This window comes from Cucurbita pepo, chromosome LG01, assembly GCF_002806865.2.
Source record: "Cucurbita pepo subsp. pepo cultivar mu-cu-16 chromosome LG01, ASM280686v2, whole genome shotgun sequence".
NCBI classification, from domain to species: Eukaryota; Viridiplantae; Streptophyta; class Magnoliopsida; order Cucurbitales; family Cucurbitaceae; genus Cucurbita; species Cucurbita pepo.
Window position 1 is genome coordinate 16,093,207 of NC_036638.1, and position 13,204 is coordinate 16,106,410.

Here is a 13,204-nt window from a genome sequence, read left to right on the forward strand (position 1 = left end):
GGCAAAGAAGGCAACTTTATTCTTTATTCAAAAGTAGTTTTGAGCGTCTAGTTTGAGAGATAGACAATAAGATGAGGATATTATTCAAAATTAAAGTTTCAAGCACAGTGCTTTGTGCAGAAGCACCGACGGCGGAAGCCCCTGCAATGGCCGCCGTCAAACCCCTCTGTCTTGCAGACACTGCCACAATTGGTGTCACTGAAGCATAGACCGTTGAAATTGTGGCTCTGGGATTCGCATACCCTCGCCTCTGCTACTATTGGCCCCATCCCTGTCCCACCAAGAGCCCTCGCCTCTGCTACCATTGGCGCCATCCCTGTCCCACCCAAAAAAAAAAAAAACAAATGACTTGTTTTAAAATTTAAAATATAGCACATATTTCTTATTTTTTTCGATATCCTTATAAAAATGTTTAGTTTCGTGCTCAACTAATATGAGATCTCACAATCCACCTCATTTCGGAGCTTAGAGTCTTCGCCGATACTCGTTCCCCTCTCCAATCGATGTGGGTTCTCACAATCCACCCCTCTTCAGGGGTCATCTCCAATCGATGTGGGTTCTCACAATCCACCCCTCTTCAGGGGTCATCTCCAATCGATGTGGGTTCTCACAATCCACCCCTCTTCAGGGGTCATCTCCAATCGATGTGGGTTCTCACAATCCACCCCTCTTCAGGGGTCAGTGTCTTCACTGGCACTGACACTGGCGTGAATTGTAAAACCCCACATTGGTTGGAGAGGATAACGAAAAGAACGCTCGACCACTCACATTGGTTGGAGAGGATAACGAAAAGAACGCTCGACCACTCACATTGGTTGGAGAGGATAACGAAAAGAACGCGCGACCACTCACATTGGTTGGAGAGGATAACGAAAAGAACGCGCGACCGCTCACATTGGTTGGAGAGGATAACGAAAAGAACGCGCGACCGCTCACATTGGTTGGAGAGGATAACGAAAAGAGCGCGACCACTCAGGGGTGGATTGTGAGACCCCACATTTTAGTTGGAGAGGGAAACTAAATATTATTTATAAGAGTGTAGAAACCTTTTAGTAGAGAGTCATTTTAAAAATCTTGTATGAAAACCCGAAATGGAAAGCACAAAAAAGATAATATTTGCGAGCGGTGGGCCTGTTATAGGTAGAGATGTTTATTTAACTCAGGAAACCACCTCAAACCAAGGATGAGAGACGGAACTAAAAGATATTTCATTGGATAAACGAGACTAGGGACGGAGATTACATTCGCCGTTTTCTGTCTCCGTCCCCACCCAATAAACATATTTTCATAATTCTNAAAAAAAAAAAAAAAAAAAAAAAAAAAAAAAGTAATCAATATTTCTAATCAAACATATATTTTCATGAACAACGTTGGACAAATGCTTTGAACAAAATTCAAGGCAAGCATGATGATTTTGAAGGTGAGGAGACAATTTTCAACCAGCATGCCATAAACACTTTCAATGACCCAAAACTTAAAAAGCAATGCCTCCAAACAAGCACAAAGATTCATTCAACAAACACAGAAAGCAAACCTGTGCCAAAAATGAGGAGCAGCAAGAAGATTGCAGCTGAAAAGAACTTCATGTTCAAGTTGTGTTCTTGAGTTATGTTGGATGAAAGTTGATACCCAAGTAGGGTTTATATAAGGGTTGAGAGAGGTATTAAAATGATGATGATGATACACAAAAGGCATATAATGAGCACTTGGTTTGGTTTAACTCAGTTGTCTGATTCAATATCCCTTTGTCTCCCACCAAATTTCACTCTTTAATCAATTAGATAGCAACTGGTTTTAGACTAAATCATAATAACTGAGTCATGGGGATTCTTAAAGTTAAACCTAAAATCTTGCCTTTATACTCACAAACCCACTTTAATTACCTCTTGTTTTAGCACATGAATTCAGTTAGATTGAGTTGGGTTCCAAAAAATCTTTTGACCAATACAAAAATTTTGATTAGTTGAATTGGTACCAGAATAACTCGCTTAACCCTCTATTTTTCGAGTAGTTGGATTTTTTTTTAATTATTTAAAAAATCTTGTTCAAATATTAAACATTCACCGATCACACCTCATCACTAACATTAGTTATAAATAAATATTTTAAATTTTTTTTGTAATAGCTTAAGCCCACCTCTAACAAATATTATCTTAGACTATTATGCATTGTTGTCGGCCTCACGATTGTAAAAAAAGTCTACTAGTGAGAGTTTTCCACACCATTACAAGGAATGTTTCGTTCTCCTATCCAATCAATGTGGGATCTCACAATCCACCCTCAGTGTCCTCCCTGGCACACCCATCACTACTAGATATTGTCCGCTTTAGCCCGTTACATATCGTCATCAGCCTCACGATTTTAAACGTGTTTTATAATTCTAACACGTTTTTAAATTGTGAGGTTGACAGTGATACGTAACGGGCTAAAACGGACAATGTTACTAGTGGTGGGCTTGGACCGTTACTTTTTTTAAAAAAGTAGAGTTTGATTGGATTGTAACTCTATTTTCGGGTTGGTCAGGTTAACCCAACTCAACCTTATAATTGGGGTTGGATAATTGAGATTATTAAATCATAATTTTGTGCGTCCAATTTTGAGAAAGTTACGGTTTAATCTTGTAGTTGGTATGTTAAGGTAAAATTCTCTTAACTTTTGTTAAATTTCATACCCTCGAAAACACTCTTATTTAGATTCGGTCTCCGTTCATTCCTATCTCTTTCTTTTTTTACCGGAGTATTACACTATAGGACTTAAAAATAATAATAATAATATAGAATTCATGATTAAAAACGTTAGGCAAAAGTGGGTTTACTACCTTTAAGATAAATTAAACATCGATTATTCTTAATTAATTTCAAACACAAGTGGGCTACTTGATCATGGTTAATTATTTAAAAAAAACAAGACACTTCCTTTCCAAATGTAATTTCGATGTCCAAAAGGACAACCTGCGATGTCGGCTGCTCCATTAAAAACAAGACAAGACTTTGAAAATTAGGTCCATTGATTGAACGTGATACATGATTTTATGAACATTTCGATCTCTTTAGGATGAAAATCAAGAAATCCAACCCTTTTACGTTTCTAAACTCATGCATGTATTATAGTAATCAAAGATTTCCGAGTCCCATCATAAGATTTACGTTAAATATTCAAAACGAGATTACTAGAACTTCGTATCATTAAATGTGCTCGTCGTGAGACATAAAAACTCGGACACCATTTAAAAAAAGAAGAATAGTTTGAGCGGGTATAACATAAAAAAAATTGTGGGTTCTTGTTACTTGACACGTATTAGTGTGTAATTGGCTAGAACCTTGTCAAACCAAGTTACATTCGTGAGCTAGCCATAAATGACTTCTTGTTATTGGAAGTAGTTGGTGACAATCTTCATCATAGTATCATCATAAACATAGGAGGAGTGACCTAGTGTTTGTGTCTTACCAACGAAGATACATATGTGGGTCAGCCATGCAACATTTTATGAGATCTTTTGCTTGCATAGAACAATATGAGCTATGTGATATAAACTTGTAACGATTACTCATCTGTGTACATAGAAATTGCGTTGAAGCTGTGTGTATGAACTTGTGGCAATTACTCACATATGTGAGATCTCACATGGGTTGGAGGAGTGTGGAAACCTCTTCTTGTTAAACGAGTTTTAAAAATCTTGAGGAGAAGCCTAACAAAAACAATATTTGTTAGTGGTGGGTTTGGGCTGTTACAAATGGTATTAGAGTCAGACACCGGACTGTGTGCCAGCGAGGATGCTAGGCCTCGAGGAGGTGGCTTGTGAGATCACACATCAGTTGGAGATGAGAACGAAACATTTTTTATAAGGGTGTGAAAACCTCTTCATAGTAGACGCGTTTTAAAAACCATAAGGCTGACAACGATACGTACGGTGAGCTTGAGCTGTTATAAATGGTATCAGAGCCAGAGATCGGGCGATGTGCTAGTGAGGACGCTAGGCCCCTAGGGGTGGATTGTGAGATCCCACGTCAATTGGAGAGGGGAAAGAAACATTTCTTATAAGGGTGTGGAGGTCTCTCCCTAGCAAATGCATTTTAAACATCGTGAGACTGACAACAATACTTAACAAGCTAAAGCGGACAATATCTGCTAGCGGTGGGCTTATGTTGTTACAACTCATTTGTGACGATGAGAATTATGTCATCACTTTGTGATTGTAACTCATGGTGTCTACTCACCTAGGTGCAATATCTAGTTTGAAAAGGTTCCAAGTCCCTCAATTTTACAATACATTTTTGTTATACATATAAATATCTAACATCAACTGGAGACATCCTTTCAAAATAATTTTTTCATGACGAGGAACGTTGCTAGTTGCATCATGAACCCGTGTCTTCTTATTTTTATATTTAGCCTCCACACATTCGTATCAGATCGAAGTTCAACCATCCTCATTTATTCTTAATTCTATCGAAACAAACACTAGAGTAATTGAGATTAAAACTTTAGCTTAAAGCAGATATGAACATATGAAAAGTTTCACTTTCTTAAAAGCATTAAAGTTTTGTTTTTTAGGCTGTTTTTGTAACAATGATTACACCCTGTATGTGAAAAAGGGTGTAGATGAGAATATGGTGGGGACTAATGGAATTGAAAGACAGCTCAAAAAACCCAAATCATATGGATCATGGAGGAATGGAGATCTAAAGCTTCCGCAACACTTAGTGCTCTATGACTCACTCAATCTTCACTTTCAATCTCCTTTTCTGGATCATTCTTATGCCAATTTAAGCGCCAAAGTGGTCTCCCAATCTTTATATAAACCGCTTTCCACATTCCACATTCACTCACTCAACACAAAATCCTCTGTTTCTCTCTGTGAATATGAAGTTCTTTTCAGCTGCAATTCTGCTGCTCCTGCTGCTTCTCGGCACTGGTTTGTTTGTTGTTCTGTTCTTTGATCTTTTTGTTTTCTTGTGTTCTTTGAGCTCGGTTAGATGATTAAAATGGTTGATTTGGTCCAGGGATGGCGCCAATGGCTACAGAGGCAAGGACATGCGAGTCTCCGAGCCACCACTTCAGGGGGTTGTGCTTCAGTAAGAACAACTGCGGCCATGTCTGCAAAACAGAGGGCTTCCATGGTGGGCATTGCAGAGGCTTCCGCCGCCGCTGCTTCTGCACAAAGCACTGCGTTTGAGTGGTCTTTGTTGATTCAAATCAGTTGTCTATCAGTTGAAGTGGACACTGATGAGACCTTTATGGGCGTGATATTATAGAATAAAAGTGGCCATCTTTTGGGTATTGTTGTGTTGTGTAAGGGCGTTGTTTCATTTGCTTTGGTTATGGTTTGGATTAATGTAATGTTATTCATATAATGGTGTCTTTCATGCTTCGTTTTGGCTCACTTGAGCTATTCTTTGACACTCTCAGCTTCATTGTATGTTTTAACCTCCTGTCTTCCCATACATTGATATCAAGCTAGAGTATGCAAACTACACTTTTGTCAAACCCCTTCTCCTCCATTTCTGCTTTTGAGTACAGCCCGACATGGCAGTAGGCGTTGATCGCTGAGGTGTAACAGCTAAGCCTACGTGGTTGATCGCTGAGGTGTAACAGCTAAGCCTACGTGATCCATTCCCATGAGAGCCAACGTTCTCTCTGGCACACCACCTGTTGTTTGCAGATATTGTCCCTTTTGGACTTTCCCTTTTGAGTTTCCCCTTGTTTTAACACGTCTGCTAAAAAATGTTTCCACATCCTTATAAGAAATGTTTCGTTCTCCCCTTCAACCAACGTGGAATCTCACAATCCACCCATTTGCCCCTTGGGAACCCAACGTTCTCATTTGCCATACCACTCGGTATCTAGCTCTACCATTTATACCATACAAAATCACAGTTAGCAAATATTATTCTCTTTGGGCTTTCACTTGTCCGACCTCCCACCCGATCAGCTTCTCGTAAACCCTAACCCCTTCTCAGGGCGTAGCCATTGACAATTCCACAGAAAATGCAGTCAGACACTCCAATTTTAAAGCCCTTCATCAGTTCCACAATCTCAAGTGCCTTCTCTAATGACCCTTGTTGAATATACATCAATATGAGCTTTAGAAACATTGCAGGATCTCTCAAAAACTTCTTGGCTTTTGCCTCATTGTAAAGATCTTCAGCCAGTTGAACTTCCTAAATGCTTGCAAAACTGCATATCAAATCCTCTTCAATCCCTTTCTTCCTCATATCTCTAAGAACTCAAGCGACTCGAACACTCGCCCTAATTTCACTAATGATTAGCAAAGAATCCCATCAATTTTTGCCGAAAAGGGCGTAAAATTCACAATCTTACTCTCAACTACTAACCAATCTAGAACAAGTATCAATATCAGTGCAAACACCATAATCATCAAAATCTCAAGAAACTAACAAAATAAAATCCCAATTCTTCAATCGCACTAAGTACCTGATTAGATGCCTCAATGCCGATTTCACGTAATACTCGTAGATCTAATCCTTCAGGGAGTTCAAAAGCTTGAAGAAGAGTCCAAACCGATCTCGGTTAGGGCAATGGGGGATTGTTCGGGGATCGGGGAAAGGCTACCGGAGGAATTTAGATGAAGAGATCGAAGATCGAGAAAAAGAGAGCGAGATTAGTGGCTGAGATGATAGGATTACCTGAAAGAGCTCAATGGAGGCGGTGACCAGTCAGTAGAGCCGGTAATGGCCATCGGAGATAAAAGTCCGAAGGCAGGGGAGGAGGATCAGAATGCTATGCGTATGTACCTTTTCCGTAACGACGATGGTTAAGTCATACACTGAATTTGTGCCACGTGGGAAGTTTCTGGACACATAGGCCTTGAGGGATTTTCCACGTCAGCATAATGTAATACGGCCATGAATAACTAATTAAAATATAAAAAAATTAAAAATGAAAATATTACATAATTTAATATTTCACAAATTAAATAGAAAATTTTAATTTTATATAAGAAAGTAAAGGTGAGGGGTACCCAAGAAAATAATTAGATGATTGGGGTGCTATTGTTAATTTAAATTTCTATAGGGGCATTTATGAAAATTCGAAAGTTCATCAAAACCAAATAGGCCCTAAGCTTGCGAACTGGTGGACGCCATGGGCCAAGCAAATCTGGGTTAAACCCTAATTGGGTTTCGTTCTTTTCATTTCTCAATTCGGTGCTGCTTCAGGTTCAGTCCCGATTCGGTCTGGTCATTTTCAGAATCCCTTCGCTTTTGAATTTCAGTCCCGCAAGCAGTTCGATTCGCAGTGGCGCGGTTGGTCTATGCCCATAAACCCTAAAACCTTACAGCTCAGGATTTTACCACCCATTACTCTAATATGAGCATCCATTGCTTTAAAGAAGATGAAGCTTTCCGTTGAAGTTCTTGCATTTGCTTCACTCTTCTCAGCGATGTTACCTTTCTTTCGCAGTCTTTTCCACGTTAGTCGCAGAGCCTCTTACCGAGTAATCTCTCTATCTTTAAATTCCTCGCATCCGGGTTGCCTTTCTTTCCATGTATTTAATGGCCCATCATCGCTAACGTCAATAAATGGCTATCACATTTCTTGCCCCTTTTTCTGGTTCACTAGCTTTCTTTGTATATTTCGGCTCCCTTTTGTTAGTTACTCGATTACAAATGATTCTTTTGAACTTTTAGACATTGATTCCCTTCGTAAAATTATACAACAGGACCTCTGGAATGATCCTAAGATTGTTGTTTTATTTGATTCATCACTAGCGCCCATTTGGGTTTCTAAGATTTTAGTTGAATTGAAAGAAGATCCAAATTTAGCCCTTAAGTTCTTCAAATGGGCTGGAACCCATATTGGTTTCCGCCATACCACAGAGTCTTACTGCATTATAGTTCACATGCTGTTTCGTGCGAGAATGTACACAAATGCCCATGATATTATGAAAGAAATGGTTTTGAAGAGCCGTACTGACTTGATTTTACCCGTTTGTAATGTATTTGATATTTTATGGTCGACTAGGAACTTTTGTGTGTCAGGAACAGGAGTCTTTGACGTTTTGTTTAGTGTTTTGGTAGAGTTGGGTCTGCTTGAGGAAGCTAATGAATGTTTCTCAAAAATGAGGAAGTTTAGGACTCTTCCCAAAGCACGTTCTTGCAATTTTCTCTTGCATAGATTATCAAAGGCAGGGAATGGACAGTTGGTGAGGAAATTTTTCCATGACATGGTTGGGGCTGGTATTGCACCTTCAGTTTTTACCTACAATGTAATGATAGATCACTTGTGCAAAGAAGGGGATTTGGAAAATGCTAGAAGTTTGTTTGTGCAAATGAGGACGATGGGCTTTTCTCCAGATGTTGTCACATATAATTCTTTGATTGATGGCTATGGCAAGGTTGGTTTATTAAAAGAATCTGTGTATTTATTTAATGAAATGAAGGATGTAGGTTGTGTTCCTGATGTAATTACCTATAATGCTTTGATCAATTGTTTCTGCAAGTTTGAGAAGATGCCTCAAGCTTTTGAGTATCTCTCTGAGATGAAGAACAATGGGTTAAAACCAAATGTTGTAACCTATAGCACATTGATTGATGCTTTTTGCAAGGAGGGAATGATGCAAGGTGCCATTAAACTTTTTGTTGATATGAGAAGAGTTGGGCTTTTACCTAATGAATTCACATACACTTCTCTGATTGATGCCAATTGTAAGGCAGGTAATTTAACCGAAGCATGGAAGTTGTCCAATGATATGTTGCAAGCAGGAGTTAATTTAAACATAGTCACCTATACAGCTCTAATGGATGGCCTTTGTGAGGATGGAAGAATGATGGAAGCAGAAGAAGTGTTTAGGGCAATGCTGAAAGATGGAATATCTCCCAACCAGCAGGTGTACACTGCTTTGGTTCATGGCTATATTAAGGCGGAGAAAATGGAAGATGCTTTGGAAATATTGAAGCAAATTACCAAATGTGGCATCAAACCAGATTTAGTTCTCTATGGCACCATTATTTGGGGTCTCTGTAATCAAAACAAACTTGAAGAAACTAAGCTTATTATTAAAGAAATGAAAAGTCGGGGTATCCGTGCAAATCCTGTTATATATACAACAATTATAGATGCTTATTTTAAGGCTGGAAAAGGCTCAGATGCATTGGATCTTCTTCAGGAGATGCAGGAAGTAGGTGTTGAGGCAACCGTTGTAACCTACTGTGTATTAATTGATGGCTTGTGCAAAACAGGTATGGTGGAAGTGGCAGTTGATTATTTTGGTAGAATGTCTGATTTTGGTGTACAGCCTAATGTTGCAGTTTATACGGCCCTTATTGATGGTCTTTGTAAAATTAATTGCATTGAATCTGCCAAAAAGTTGTTTGATGAAATGCAATGTAGGGGTATGACTCCGGATAAAACAGCTTTCACTGCTCTAATTGATGGCAACTTGAAGCTTGGAAATCTTCAGGAAGCTTTGAATTTGATTAGCAAAATGACAGAATTAGTTATTGAGTTTGATTTGCATGCTTATACGACCTTGGTTTCAGGATTTTCTCAATGTGGTGAGCTGCACCAAGCGAGGAAGTTCTTTAATGAGATGATTGAGAAGGGCATACTTCCCGACGAAATTTTATGCATATGTCTATTGAGGGAGTATAACAAGCTTGGACATTTGGATGAAGCCATCGAATTGAAGAACGAAATGCAAAGGAGGGGTTTAATTACTGAAAAGTGCAGCCATGAAGTTCCCAGTCTAAAAACTTGAGGAGTCCAATCCAATCGTCTTTGGTTTATGGAAGCAGAGTTTGTATTTCAATTGCAAGCCCATGTGGTATTTAGTTGGAATTCAGAGTTATATGATGACTGAAGAAACTCGCCATTTCAATGGGTTTCTTGTTTTATCGGAAGAATTTGCAGGCCCTGCTTGATGATTATGTTGGTTTTGGAAGTACTGGTGCAAAATTTTCCATCTGATAAGATTCGATTCGATACTTCTAGTTTTTAAATGACATTTTGCAGAAAAATCCCATCATGTTATGCGTTCTTTGATCATCAATCTTCTATGAATGTGAGTGACAGTCTTTCTCATCCTCTTCCTCCTTTTTCCTGAAAGAAGATCTTTATTTAGATATAGGTTACTAGCATGCTATTTTTTGCATTTATATGAGATTATAAGTGATAACTTTTTCTTCAATGATTTTGCATGATGCTTCCCTCTTGCTTATCAACTAATTTTGCATGATGCTTCCCTCTTGCTTATCAACTAATTTTGCATGTCGGTTTGCAGGTCCAGAGAGGTTCCTTCATCCTGTGGCACGAGATATTGATTCCCATGGAATCATTCTGGTCGGTTATTATTACAGATGGAAACCTATTCATTCAAGTTGAAGGTCAGCACTTCTTATAATGAGCAAGGTGATAACCTCATTCTTCATGCTTGTTTATACTTGAATTTCAGTATTCAGCTTTGTAAGCATATGGTCACTTTTGTAATGGATAAAGTGGTTAGAAAAGCTGCTCTCTTCTCCTGGGACTGGAGGTTCTCACAGGAACCAATCTTTTTCTGCTGTTCTTTCCTCCATTGAGGAAGAGTGGAAGGTTCTTATGGAGATTATTCAAAGCTTTCAACCTAACCCAAGAGAGACTCTTTGAAATGAATTCTTGATTCTTTCCAGTTGTTTATGAGCATCTCCTTATTTTCATTTTCCATGATTGGTCATAGTATTTGGCCAACAAATCTTGCCAGGAGGATTTGGGTGGCAAAATTCCTATGAAACTCTGAACATCCCTCTGATCTCCTTCTCTCAATTCTATGAATACGCCAAGTCATGCTAACTTACCTTCCTCCTCAAATTTATGGTGATTGCCATGGACATCAATCATCTTTTCATTCATTGTCTGTTTGCTTACAAATGCATGTTTTCTCGATCTCTCTTTTGCCCCTGTAGGTTTGCCTGAGAGTATGAGTGCAATTGCGTTGGTGTTTGGCTTACAATTCCATACTGACATCAAGATTTTATAAGAAATCCAAACAGATCAAGTCAACGAACCAATAAACCCATCTGTATTTGCAATTTTGAAACTATACAGAATAGAATAGACCAATACCAGTACCTAATTGACCAAAACTGATCTGATTCAATCAGTTTTGGTTTTCATGGACATGCCTATCCGTCTCTTTCTGAGTTCTGAAAGCCTGTGGTGCCCCCCCTTTGGTTTGTAGGCTTGTTCTCCGGTGGTTGGGAATATTGTGTATCTTTTCACTGGAAACGTAAGTGGTCAAAATACGAGGGTCTTTCATGTTCTTTATACAGGGATTCCAGCCCCCTTTTGGCTACAGTAATGTTCTTTTATTCTATTGGAGTTTCAGTTCATTTAGAAGGCGTTTTTATAGCCATTCTACTACTACTATTGCTAGCAACTGGACAACTTTTATGTAATTTCGAGTTGATTGGGGGCTTGAGAGTTGTCGTATATTTCTCTCCCTTTCAAAATGTTCTTCCCTGGAGTATAACTCAGTGACCTTTTTCTCTCCTCCAAAGATAGTTTCCTTTGTGAATAAGGAGCCACGTCTATGGTGTTTTTATTTTAAATTATAAAAATTACGTTGAACTTTGTCTTTTGATTAAAAAATACCTATATCCTTCAAAGATTGTTATATTACCTTTGACCTTTCATAAACGATTCCAAACTACTCTTAGAATAGAAAAAACAATTAAAATGTTGGAAGAAAAGTCTTTCTGATTCAATCCAAGTGTTCTAGTTATTGTCATGTTATTCTAGACTACCACCATGTCGGTTTTCTGTCTAATATTCTATTGGATTTCTACTGACATGATAGTTTTGAAATGGTTACGAAAGGTCAAGGGTAATATTGCACATTTTGAAAGAATATGAGTATTTTAAAAATGAAGATCCAAGTTCTTAGGCAGTGTATTTTAATTATCTATCATAGAGGTTGTTTTTATTTCTATTGTTAGACATAGTTTGCTACAGAATTATGATGATGTTGAAAAGCTGCATTGCTTATCACTTAGCAGGGGTTGACTGAGTGAACTGATTATCAGTACAATCTTCACTTCTGGACGTTGATTTTGGCACATCCATTCATTTAAGTTGAGCAGAAGCAACAACTAAGATGTGTCACATCAGCATAGTAGAACTTGAGTTAGTGATGACTCGTTCCCATAACTGTTCGTTATCGATCTTCAGGAGTCATAGTGTAGGCAACAAACCTTAGAACGGATGCCTTAGATCAGAGCTTAGTTTCACAGAGAAGTTTGTGTCGTCGTTCGGATTGTTTGAAAATTTGTCGGATTTATTTATAGCATATATTACATATTTGTTTTTCCATTGGAAGCCACATGATGAAATGATTTTAAGATATGTTTGTTTGAAATTCTCAGATGCTTGGTTCAAGAGGAGGCTTATTTTGGCACATCAATTATAGAAGCCACCCATGTTTATGGGGTTGCCATACGCCTGCTTTGAGAGTTTCGCGTGCTATGATTGTGACTTGTCTGGCTCCTAATGTGTAAATGCAAGTTTCAAATCTCAAAAGCTCTGGAAGGAGGAAGCTGCACAATAATTTGTTGTAGCCTTGCAGAATGGAGCCCAGAAAGGTGAGAGGTTATGTAATGTACGAATTCGTTATGTTAAAAAATCTTCATAAACATTTCATCTCGTACTTGCCATTTACGGTTGAGTTATGCGTACTCTGGTGTTACTAACCATATCGAACTGAACATGGTTCAAAACTGATAAAATGCACTCCTTCAATGACTACGACTAGAGTAAGTACAATACCATCATAGACTGTGTTATGGGTGCATATTCAAATTTGTCGAATCACTCATGTTATGATCTTCTACATTCTAGGTCTTTCCGTTCATCTGACTTATGTTATTCATGTAGCATTCAAGTCGAATGACTCTATAAAATTACGTTGATACTTTACATATTACAAGTAATGTAGGAGACATCTCTATTTTCCTCTCAGAAATCATTAGAATTACTACTGTTTAGCTTTCAATTTGCCTCTGACCATCAAATGAATTGTGAATAACCCGTTCTCCTCTCTTTGAAATAAGGGACGCTTCTGGGTCTGTGGTGCTTGAAATAATTGAGTCTTCTCCATGCTATTATATCTCTAGAGTCAATAATTTTATATGAAGAACTACTAAACTCAATTACTTGTTGTTACTATACCCGACGTATATTGAAGCCATGTATATGCACTTTAGCCTTAGCA

General features: G+C 38.3%; 3 protein-coding genes and 1 long non-coding RNA gene across 8 annotated transcripts; 2 read left to right on the plus strand and 2 right to left on the minus strand.

Moving 5' to 3' along the window:
- Positions 1–1,647, minus strand: LOC111810786 (defensin Ec-AMP-D2-like). The gene is made up of 2 exons (XM_023697573.1): positions 1,535–1,647; positions 1–316 (listed from the first exon to the last, which is right to left on the minus strand). The coding sequence occupies exons 1-2, from the start codon at positions 1,584–1,586 to the stop codon at positions 99–101; spliced, it is 270 nt and encodes an 89-aa protein (XP_023553341.1). The 5' UTR covers positions 1,587–1,647; the 3' UTR covers positions 1–98.
- A 3,006-nt stretch (positions 1,648–4,653) lies between these two features.
- Positions 4,654–5,471, plus strand: LOC111781311 (defensin J1-2-like). Its single transcript, XM_023661829.1, has 2 exons — positions 4,654–4,915; positions 5,004–5,471. Exons 1-2 carry the CDS (start codon positions 4,864–4,866, stop codon positions 5,174–5,176), a joined length of 225 nt encoding a protein of 74 aa, XP_023517597.1. The 5' UTR covers positions 4,654–4,863; the 3' UTR covers positions 5,177–5,471.
- Positions 5,320–6,759, minus strand: LOC111781316. The gene is made up of 2 exons (XR_002812968.1): positions 6,436–6,759; positions 5,320–6,258 (listed from the first exon to the last, which is right to left on the minus strand). It is a non-coding gene; the product is annotated as an uncharacterized LOC111781316 (long non-coding RNA).
- Positions 6,760–7,100: 341 nt separating this feature from the next.
- On the plus strand, positions 7,101–12,823 carry LOC111796449 (putative pentatricopeptide repeat-containing protein At2g02150). 5 transcript variants are annotated; one of them, XM_023679091.1, is made up of 4 exons: positions 7,101–9,200; positions 9,501–10,021; positions 10,241–10,368; positions 12,360–12,823. In XM_023679091.1, the coding sequence occupies exons 1-2, from the start codon at positions 7,355–7,357 to the stop codon at positions 9,716–9,718; spliced, it is 2,064 nt and encodes a 687-aa protein (XP_023534859.1). In that variant the 5' UTR covers positions 7,101–7,354; the 3' UTR covers positions 9,719–10,021; positions 10,241–10,368; positions 12,360–12,823. The 5 variants fall into 5 exon arrangements, with proteins under 5 accessions (XP_023534859.1, XP_023534842.1, XP_023534850.1 ...); XM_023679074.1 differs by having other exon boundaries at positions 7,101–8,582; positions 8,676–10,021; XM_023679082.1 differs by having other exon boundaries at positions 7,101–8,356; positions 8,462–10,021.
- Positions 12,824–13,204: the final 381 nt, after the last annotated feature.